Below are 11,119 nucleotides of genomic sequence, written 5' to 3'. Positions count from 1 at the left end.
CTTCTGATTGGCTGAGTTGGCTCAAGCGAACTTCACAACGTTCAACACAGCGGCTCGCTCGGCGGTGCCTCGTGCGTGTGTGTGTGTGAGCGAGAGAGAGGCCACAGGTCAAGGAGGATGAATATGTGTTAGAAATGCAATACTATTGTGTGAAAGTATTACTTACTTATGCCCATCGCTCCTTTTCATGGAGCATATAGGCCGTTGACTACAGTCCACCAGAGTCCTCTATCCTGGCCCTGGGCCTTCTTTTCCAGCTGTTTCCATGTCAGTATATACACACTGCTTGATGTCATTCTCAAGGTCCCTGCGCCAGGTGTTCTGCAGTCTTCCCCTCTTTTGTGTGCCTTGCGGGTTCCATCTGTGTGAGAAAGTATGTCTTCATATAATCAAGGACCTGTAGATTTCTTTTTTCAATGAAAAGGCATCTTACAGGTAAGTTCACAGTCACACTAGACACCTTTTATGAAGGAAATGCACAACCTACATTGTCTTTTCTGTTGGCATGGGTGGGGGGGTTTGGGTGTTGTGTGGTCGACAAATTGCTTAATTATATGTAAAGTATAATATTGATAATAAAGTTTTCAACTAGTGTTGGTGTATATGTGAAGTTAATCGCAAATAAGCAACTGCATGCATAGCATAATTCTGGAATACTTGTATTGATCCGACAAGATATCAGTGTCAAATGGACATTAGATGTCAGAGGATGCTGTCTGTGTTGAATGCCATCAATGCATTGAAGGGGACAAAATCACATTTAATCAGAGCATTCAATGCTCCAGTAGACCTGTCTACTGACCTACAGTACCAGATCTCAATGGCTCAATGCAGAATGAACTACAAAGGGATACACACGCACAAACAGCACTAGAATGAGAGGTGAAGTGTGTGAAAGAGAGAGTGGTTGATGGCAGACCCAGGCCTTTTAGAGAGGGGTGTGATTGCTAGAGGTGGATTCAGAGGAGCATGAGCAGAAAATGGGAGGGGGGAACACATTGCACAATTTCCAATGGTCAGGTGAAGTTCTGACCAGATAGCAGGTTAATTGGTGACTGGAGGTGCCTGACAGAAATATAGAGGAGAGACGGAGAGGCAGAACACAGCATGTCTTTATCCATTACTACAGTGTGTTTTCACGCACAGTTAAAGTGTGCGCGTGCGTGCGTGCGTGCGTGCGTGCGTGCGTGCGTGCGTGTGTTAGGCAGACAATCGTTCATAACCATGGATTTGGATTGAAGATCATCTCTTTAGTTTTTGTGGTGTTTAACATAAGGTGGCTATTATCACACCAGTCTTTAAAGTTATTGATCTCACTGATATAGCCCACAGGGCGTTCAACAATATGTACAAATAAGACTGACAAGCTGAGTTGTCAGTAGCTGGATTTGAACACACAACCTTGTGGTCCAAAGGCGAGAGCTCTACTGACTGTTTTTCATATAATTCAAAATGGCGGGTGATCTAAAGGTCAGAGGTCAAAAGTCAGAGCACGAAAGTTGTTCGGCATAAGGAGACACATATGTGTATCAAAGTGTCATTGCCAACGGTCAAACGGTTCATGAGCTATGCACGTTCAAAGTTTGCATTTTCAATTGAGCGCTATAGCGCCACCATTTGGCCAATCGTCATGGGCTTCGCATAGTCACCGTTTGGCATGGCCCTCTACCAGACTACCGCGTTTCGCAAAAAACGACTGCACGGTTCAGTCAGAACAGCTAAACAGCAATTTTCATTGGCTCATAAAAAACTTCATTTTTTCACTTAACAAAAATGTGCTACGATTATTTGTCCGTATAGGTCCAAAGTTCACGTGTAGAAGTTTTCGTGCATTTTCATCAAAGATCCTGGGAGCAGATACACTTTAACTGTTTTTCATATAATTCAAAATGGCGGGTGATCTAAAGGTCAGAGGTCAAAAGTCAGAGCACGAAAGTTGTTCGGCATGAGGAGACACATATGTGTATCAAAGTGTCATTGCCAACGGTCAAACGGTTCATGAGCTATGCACGTTCAAATTTAGCATTTTCAATTGAGCGCTATAGCGCCACCATTTGGCCAATTGTCATGGGCTTCGCATAGTCACCGTTTGGTATGGCCCTCTACCAGACTACCGCGTTTCGCAAAAAACGACTGCACGGTTCAGTCAGAACAGCTATTTTTGGCGGAAGAAGGAGGAGAAAAATAAACACAAAAACAATAAGTGACCAAAGTCACTGCGTGACTTATTGGTCCCTTAATAAGTGACCAAAGTCACTGCGTGACTTATTGGTCCCTTAATAAGTGACCAAAGTCAGAGCGTGACTGCTTGGTCCCTTAATAATAATATGCCTTTATTAATGCATGGCTTGTCAAGGTTAAAACGTTGTGTTGACTTTTTTGTGGTCAAATGTTTTGACCACAGCACATCCGCTGTGGCTGAAACATGTTGACAGCATGTTTCCAGGACATTTAGTCCTGATTTTTTGGTGGTCAACAAATGTTGACTTTTGAACTTTGACAACCATGCATTAATAAAGACTTGTATTGTACTTTCTTTTCACTCCCTTTTTTTGCTGTGTCCGGAACTTTCTCCGTGTTTTCATAGAACAAGTGCTGTTGGTTAGCCCCATATGTGCCCTCTCCCTACGCTTATTCTGTAGCTCCGAGATGAGGTCACACACAGGGCCCCTCCCACCCCGTTCAGAAACGGCGCATGTTTCCACAAGGAACGATTCTTACCCTTTTCTAAACAATGAATCAAAAACGTGAAGCGGCAGAAAGGGTTTACACTAATTCAAACTTAGCAACGTCCAAGAAAATCCAACTTTAAACGGTTACACGAGCGTCTAGCGGTTGGTTAGCATGTTTTTCAAGGAAGTTGAAAAGCTTTAGCGCCTCCCCGGCGCCTCCCCTGGTCGAAAATTTCCAACTGACTTCAGTTCACTCGACATGCACGCGCACACGCACGAATCCCTTGATAAACATGGAAGCGGCTGACTAAACCAACCGCTGTAACGCTCGTAACCGTTTAAACTCGGATTTTCTTGGACGTTGCTAAATTTGAATTAGTGTAAACCCTTTCTGCCGCTTCATGTTTTTGATTCATTGTTTAGAAAAGGGTAAGAATCGTTCCTTGTGGAAACATGCGCCGTTTCTGAACGGGGTGGGAGGGGCCCTGTGTGTGACCTCATCTCGGAGCTACAGAATGAGCGTAGGGAGAGGGCACATATGGGGCTAGCTGTTGGTGTGCATCACTTGTGATATGGGATCAGGATCAGTCTTGTTGGTTAATGGGACAATCACAAAAGTCAAACAGCAGCCACAGTCCATAGTGTCCCTATATGGACTGTGGCTGTAGGAGTTAAAGTCAATTAATATCGGGGTTGGCATGTTCTCCCTGTGTCCCCTATAAGGTATACCCTATATATATATACCTATAGGTATACCCTCACAAAAAACATGCAGTAATCCTGGTCTCTAAACTACCTCCAACCGGGGCGCCTGATGGAGGGGAAAGGAACTGGTCGGAATAATGTGTTCCTTCCACATGGTACGTCCGGCCGGGGAAACTCTCCCCTGTCAGGTGAAAAGCAGCTTGGACTCCTCATGCATAGAAGGAAGCATGAGGTCAGTCCGCTGCCCCCCCAGGTTGGCAAGTGTAGCACCCAGGATTACATTAGATAATTGACACTGGGTGAAAATGGGTTGCAAAATCTTGGGATAAACATTTAGAAGAAAAAAAAAAGTCAATTAATATAATTATTCTGTGCAGCTTCTCTTACCCCATGTCATTACTAATTTAATCCAAATTCAACTAAATGGTTTAGCAGTATAACACTTGATAATGATTTGGCATAGGCCTATTTTCCATCAATATATTTGTCCATAAATCTGTTTAACCCTACACTAAACCCGACTTTTGTCACACCATCACTAATATTCCATAACAAATATTTCTCATCAAAATATATTAAGGTACAGCAATAGGCCTACATTGTCACGGTGCCGGGCAGAGAAGGTGTAGGACCCAAGTGCAGACAGTAGCAGCGGAGGCAGAATTCAGGTGCAAGATCCAGGTTTTATTAATAAAGCAGGGTAACAGGGAACTGGCACGAGGAAACACAAGAAACAAATACTTGGAACACGTAAGCTCAAAAACAGGACTGAACACAGCAACTACAAACAACGACTCAACAGAGAACTGAACACACAAGGGCATATAAATAGACAAGGGATAACTAGACACAGGTGAACACCACTGACGATCAACACTGGGATAGGCTGGGGAACAAGGGGGACACAGGTGGAAACACTGGCAATCACAGGACTAGTGAGACAAGACAGGAACAGAACTACAAAGGGCAGACAGGAAGGCACAGAACAAGAGCTGACAACTTCTCCTTTGGTCCACCCATTCCTGGGACATTAATGGTCCAATGAAAAGAGAGGGGGAAAAGCCCAGTGGTTTAACCAATGATGTGGGCAGCACACCTACCTTCTATGATGTCACTGAGCATCCTCGTGAAGGTACAAGGACAAGCAACATTATGAAAATCATAATTGTCTGGGTGAAAATCACCCAGGTTTAGTGTTCTATTGTTAAATGTTAAAATGTTTATACATACATAATACATCAAGGGTTTATCAGTTAGCCTGTCAGATTGATGTTGCATTAAGACCAGAAATGTTGCAAATCGAGGAACGTCATGAAAACACAAGGGACGGACGCATGCAGACAATGTTCAGTGACCACATTGTTGATGAGAGTTCCTCTTTTTTCCATTACACTGTCTGGTCAAATATTCCTCCTTCACTAGGCTATATGAATAGGCTTGTTCATTGATTTTCATTGTTGTTGAACATGTATGAACAAATAGAAAACATAGAAAACTATTTGCAGAAAAAAGACGGGCAAAAGTTGGCAGTATAGGCTATACTGTATAGGCCTATATTGTAACACGGGTTCAGCCTATATGAACCTGTAAATGTGGCGCCCCCTGTTGAAATGAAATCACCCAACTATACTGGCTTGATAAAACAGTCATTCAATCATTTTTAGACAAAATGTCCATTCTGACATTTTATTTATATAGGCTACTATAAACGTTTGCTGCTAGAATAGCAAATATGTTTTGAAATAAATGATATTCTGTGTAGGCTATACAAGAAACATGGCCACAAAACATATAGTTACAAAAAATGATAATACCTACCGTATCTTTAAAGGAAGAATAGTTTCGTCTATATAATAATCTTCGCATGAATGTGGCTGTTAGGACTGTGTGGTCTCGCTCTCGACAAACAAAACCACGTGGCAAGCCATATTGTAATTATATAAGTTAAGTTTAACGTATTTCCCTATAGGCCTATACATTACTCGTATAATTGTTTTTGTATATATAGCTACAAGAAATGTTTGCCCGACCAGGTAAGCATGTAAGCAGATGCATATACGGACATTGTTGGACACAGTTCCCGAGGTGCGCAGTTGGGTTCAATTGCGCGCGCTGTCCTTTCAGCACTAAGTTTCCCTTTACGCATGCAGGGCCACAATGCGCACAGTGGGCATGAATGAATGGTAATATACTGTGGGGATTGTCCATGTCTTTATTTTCATCTAAATATGTAAAAACATAAAGAGTGAATTGTGAAATGAGAATGTAGTTGCATCAGTTTGCACTTAAACCATGTACGGTGCTTTATTTAGCTTCTTTTCATAGTTCTGTATAATGTTTTGCTTTTTGGGGGAGGGAATTAGGCCAGCCAATTGCATGCCGTCACTTAAAGAGTGTTCTACCGACCATAGGGCATTAGCTACAAACTAATCTACATCATCTAGACGGAGGATAAAGTTCAGCTGCGGGTTGTTACACCCGTTGCTTCCGATGGAAACGGACTTAAAAAAAAATGCTTTAATATCAGTGCGTGTTTTGATCTCTAACAATGGAACCGGTGTAGGCTAATAGCCTGTTAGTATGTACAGCCAATATAACCTTGTGGATTTTAAGCGAGCAAGGAACGTGAATCGAAAGGATGTTCTGAGAATTGCGCGGAGGTTATGAGAGCACTGCATTACCAATACGGATGCCCGTATCTCTGTGGTGCATGTCGGCTGATTGGAATTCCAATCAAAGGAAAGCTTCCTGTAACGGCGGACTGCAGATAAGAGTGGAGTGACGAGAAGGGAGGGGGCGCAGAAAACTTCTCCAGGCACTGAGTGACGGTCCAAACTGATGTGAACTTTCTCTTCAGGAGGAGAGTTATTACGCGATTCTATAATTAAAGGCCTGGCATGGCATGGTAATCCACAAGGGACAGGTCACTACGTCCGCAAGACAGAATAAAAAGTGAGCGGCGGCACCTTGGCAAACGATCTGACACTTTGCTAAGACGGAGTTGTGGATCCATGCACGGACGGCGGTTATTTTCCCACCCTTTCTATTTATCCAAGGATTAGAAGATGACCACAGATGCCGAGCCAACACTTATAACTTCAAAAGACATTATATTACCCACTCAATCATTTATTTAAAAAAAGGATCCATATGGGGCTGGACACCGCCAAGCGCTGAATTGGTTTTACGCGCGACTTTATTCCCGTTTTCTTGTTGGACGCACTGGAAGTATTGTTTCCTATACTCCCAAGAGGTTACAAGCTCTAAGGTAATCACACTTTTATACGCCTGCTTGCATTTACCAACATTCCCTTCTTCTGACTAAAATGATCCCAACAACTTTCACCATATAGGCTACCTGTATATTTCATTACAAAAGTGCCTAAAGCTCCTCTAGGGATATTTGGTCACTGCTGTCTGCTTTACACGGACAGTCCTGAACAGAACTCTAATTATCGAATTGCCTCTAATTCGAATAGGCTATAGAAATACAGAGATCACGGGGCGTTCACACAATATGTGACACATGACTGAACGGGGCATACATGGGCTATTAGCCTATACATATTATCACGCCATCAATGATGGACGAACAACTTTTGGTAGGAGTCTGAGAGAAATGTGTGCGCTGGGGGGCTGAGTTGTGACTCAAACCTCTCTTGCAGGTGTGTTCTAAACTGTGTCCGAACTGACTGAGCGACGAGAGGAGAAGGAGCTCGCCGCTTTTCTCGGAGTCTGCGGGAGCGATGAGCGGACTGCGCAAGCCCGTCATGATGGGACTCGTGCTGCTCCTGTGCACTATTAGCGGCCACCGCGGCGAGAGCGCGCACACGGTGGCTCCCTCCACGACTGCAAGGGACGACAAGAACCTGCTGAGGCGGATAGCTGACATGGTGAGACACGTGGATTCGAGCCGGGGCCCGAACAGCGCCGATAAGGTGTCCCCGGCGTCATCCACATCCCGGTCGGGGTCGGTGGATCCAAGGGATTTACGCAACCACAAGGCGGACAGAGGAGATCAAATTATTGGTGAGCAGTGACCCAATAAACCCCCCCCTATTCTGAGTGACAACTGTATTTGGACCGACTTTTACAGTCTACATTTTTAGCCCAAAATAGCTGATCTACAAGCTCACAACAGTCTTTTTTGTTTTGAGTTTGTAGATCTGCAATTTTCGTTCTTCACGGGCATGCTGCCTGGGGTTGAAGTGGTTAATATGTCCCGAGTCCTGACTTTGGGGCCCTATGGCTTGACCACCTTGAACTTAGAGAATGTTCTTGCCTATAGCCTGCAGTACAAACCATATAAGAACATAACATGCATTTATGGGCATTGCCATCTGATAGCTGTATAAGCAATAGGCCTATCAATATCTTTTACTGTTTAAAAGCTGATGTCCCTTCTCGTCTTCTTATCTTTAACAGAAATATTCCCCAGAGATCTGAGGAAGAAAGAGAAGTTTCTCAAACATTTAACAGGTAAGCTCATGTTATTGTGGCCTATAGTATAGCCTAGGCTACTATGAGCGACAGTGTGTGTGTGTGTGTGTGTGTGTGTGTGTGTGTGTGTGTGTGTGCGTGCGCGCCGTGCGTGCATGTGTGTGCGTGCATGTGCGTCCATGACTCTGAGAGAGAGAAAGTGTGTGTGAGAAAGAGATAGAGGGCCCAGTGGTTCCCAAACTGTGGTGCGTGCACCCCTTGTGGTGCGCGGGCGCCTTCTAGGGGGTGCGCGACATGAAAAGGCTAATGGTGGTGCTATGGTTTTATTTTAAATATATTATCATATTATGCCAATATATGGCAAGTATATGCAGAATATAGCCTATGCTGCATATATATATATGCCATTGTCAGGTTCATATATGTGTATATATGTGGATAAATAGGAAATGTATGTCTCTATATAGCTTATGCAATTTATATTTCCATGTGAGGGGGTGCGTCAGCTAGGTCAGGAAGTAACAGGGGGTGCACGGCCAAAAAGGTTTGGGAACCGCTGAGTCTAGACAGTCAGAAATAAGAAGAGAATCGTATAGGCAATTGCTGTTATTGTTGTGGGCAGGCAGGTGGGTGTGACCTGGATTCATATCAATGCATGTTCTCTTGCAGGTCCTCTATACTTCAGTCCCAAGTGCAGGAAGCATGTATACAGACTCTACCACAACACCAGGGACTGCACAATACCTGCATGTAAGTTTTGCAACCATGCTGAGGTATGCTCCAGTCTGAGCTCATCCACATTGTTTTAGAATCATCGCACATGTTCCAGATGAGCAGCGGTAGGGGGGGGGGGGGGGGGGGGGGTCAGAGCATGCAGCATGTACCTCGTGCGCAGTTGCGTATTTGCTACAAGTCACTCCATTTCATCTCGTCTTCTCCACAGACTTCAAAAGATGTGCACGGCTTCTCACGCGGTTGGCGGGCAGCCCACGGTGCATAGAGGGTTAACAAACGCAAGGTACAGAGCGACATTTCCTGTCAATTCTGTCGTGAAATGCTTTAGAAGGCCAAGACCCTTGAGAGACATTCCTTTCAATGAAAGACATGTGCAAGACTGCAAATACTGGCGCCGGGCCACTGTTAAGACAATGGGATGCAGGCAGGTCAGCTTCATGGGTGATATATGTCTGGGTGATTCACAGCACAGCACAGGTAAAACATATGGTGATACTGTCCCACTTCAAAGAGTAATTGACACTACTCTAAATGTGCGACCCATGAAAATCCATATGGTTCGACAACCGTCTATAATATCAGTCACACACTGTACATAACCAATGGGACGAATAATATTATGTAAGATTAAAGTAAGAAGAAGAGTAATATTGCTCACGATAACTGGCAAAGACTCGATGCATGTGCCAATGTGGGTGATTTCTTCATAGTAAACGCCAAACGGGCCTAAAGTCCTTGTTTTGGATTAATACACAAGCAAAAGTTATGCCACATAATGTGTAGCCCAGTGGCAGATAAACAACATAAGGGTCAGTGAGCAGTTAATCTCCTGCACGCTCAATGTACTGCCAGATAAGTTTTGCCAATGTTATTATCCTTTTGTGTCAAACAAATACATTAAAATGACTGTTTATGCATGCTGTTACCAAGTGTAGCTGCACACTATTAACAGCAGATCTGCAACAAATCATTTTTCATTGTACTTATGCAAAGGATAACATTTTTTTGGTGCTGCCAAGTTGGAGACAGCACTAAATCTCACTTACTCTTTCTTGTAGGTTCAAGCCAAACCCGAACTATCCAGAAGAAAAAACCCGGACAAAAAGTGCCTTGGACAGTAACAGGGAAGCTAAGCACTCTGACCATCCCTGTCTGCTATTAGGCACTGCATTCTCCTCCAGAGTGGTCTCTCTTACTGAGGTGTGGAGTACAACCATCCCTGGCCCTGCCTGGCCTCAGCTGGAGGACACCACTTGTCTCTGCAGAAAGCAGCAAAAAGACAGACTATGATATACTGTAGAGCGTGAAGGTGGACAGTTGGACACGGAAAAGAGATGGTATGAAAATGTACCAATGACTGACACAACCATCTTGAGACCTTGTTCCTTTTTTCCCAAAACAAAAAGGGATTGGAGTTATTTTCTTTTCTTTTCTCCTTCTTTAGTGTGTGTGTGTGTGTGTGTGTGTGTGTGTGTGTGTGTGTGTGTGTGTGTGTGTGTGTGTGTGACAAAGAATCAAAATGTGAGCTGTATTTTAGGTGTGGATGTGACATGGCTTCTAACATTGGTAGTGGTATATTGATGTTTTGGGTCGAGCCTGCCACTTCCACTCAGCGCTGCATATTACTGGACAAAAGGCTCTCTCAGACCCCAGTCAGCAGAGCTGCATTCTTTCGTCTACTTGTGCACTGAAAATTATGATTAAATTATTAATCGCATGAACACATCCTTGCCTCTTGATGTCTTTGCAGGACATTAAAGTCAAGTCATAGATGCGATCTTAAGGTTGGGTTCAGCAATTTTAGACCTATAATTTGTCTGCTAAAATACATTTCTGTACTTGGACCCACAGAGAACATTGGCCTCTTCTTGCACATAACAAGCAGTTCAAACTGGTTGTTTTTTAAATAAAAGGCCAGTTTGTGAAAGTGTGATGGTGACCAACTGACAATCCAATGTGTCGACCGACATCTGGTGCCTTTGTTCTCTGAGGGTCCAAATACTACAGATATATTGTATAAGACACAAATTATATATGTCTAAAATCAATTTACTTTCCCTTTAAGTAATGGTTGCAAACAAAATGTTGAGTTGCAGACCTCCTGTGAATCTTGGTTGAGCGTGGTACATTGTATATTTATATTCAAGTAGTCACAAGTTTCTGCTGTACATTATGTACACTAAACATTCTCACCAAGTGCAATATGTACATATTGTAAAAAAGCATAAAAGGAAACCTTATAACTAGCATAAATTAAAGTGTCTGGCATATATCAAATGGGTGTTTAAAAAAAGCATATATATTTAAAAATTAAATATATTTAAATAAATTATAAGATTGGTACAAATATGAGTGGTCTTTGTTTTGTATTGTTAGCCTATTGTCAGAAGGGCTTTTAAAATGAATATTTAAAAGTACCTGCAAGACTTTGTTATTTTAAGAAACACTTTTAAAAAGTAAAAACAGAATGATTTTTATTTTTTGCATGTGGGGTCATTTGCAAGCAAATATTAGGCAATGTTTCTCAGACCTGAATATAGTTTAAGTGCAAGAAGTAGTTCACTCAA

General features: G+C 43.0%; 1 protein-coding gene across 1 annotated transcript; it reads left to right on the top strand.

Moving 5' to 3' along the window:
- The first annotated feature begins 4,377 nt into the window (after positions 1–4,377).
- On the top strand, positions 4,378–10,418 carry alkal2a (ALK and LTK ligand 2a). The gene is made up of 6 exons (XM_079526505.1): positions 4,378–4,509; positions 7,043–7,406; positions 7,803–7,856; positions 8,487–8,567; positions 8,761–8,835; positions 9,611–10,418. The coding sequence occupies exons 2-5, from the start codon at positions 7,124–7,126 to the stop codon at positions 8,823–8,825; spliced, it is 483 nt and encodes a 160-aa protein (XP_079382631.1). The 5' UTR covers positions 4,378–4,509; positions 7,043–7,123; the 3' UTR covers positions 8,826–8,835; positions 9,611–10,418.
- Positions 10,419–11,119: the final 701 nt, after the last annotated feature.

This window comes from Electrona antarctica (genome assembly GCF_951216825.1).
Source record: "Electrona antarctica genome assembly, chromosome: 17".
Classification (NCBI taxonomy): domain Eukaryota; kingdom Metazoa; phylum Chordata; class Actinopteri; order Myctophiformes; family Myctophidae; genus Electrona; species Electrona antarctica.
Note: the sequence above shows the minus strand (reverse complement) of the source record. Positions and strands in the feature narration are given on the sequence as shown.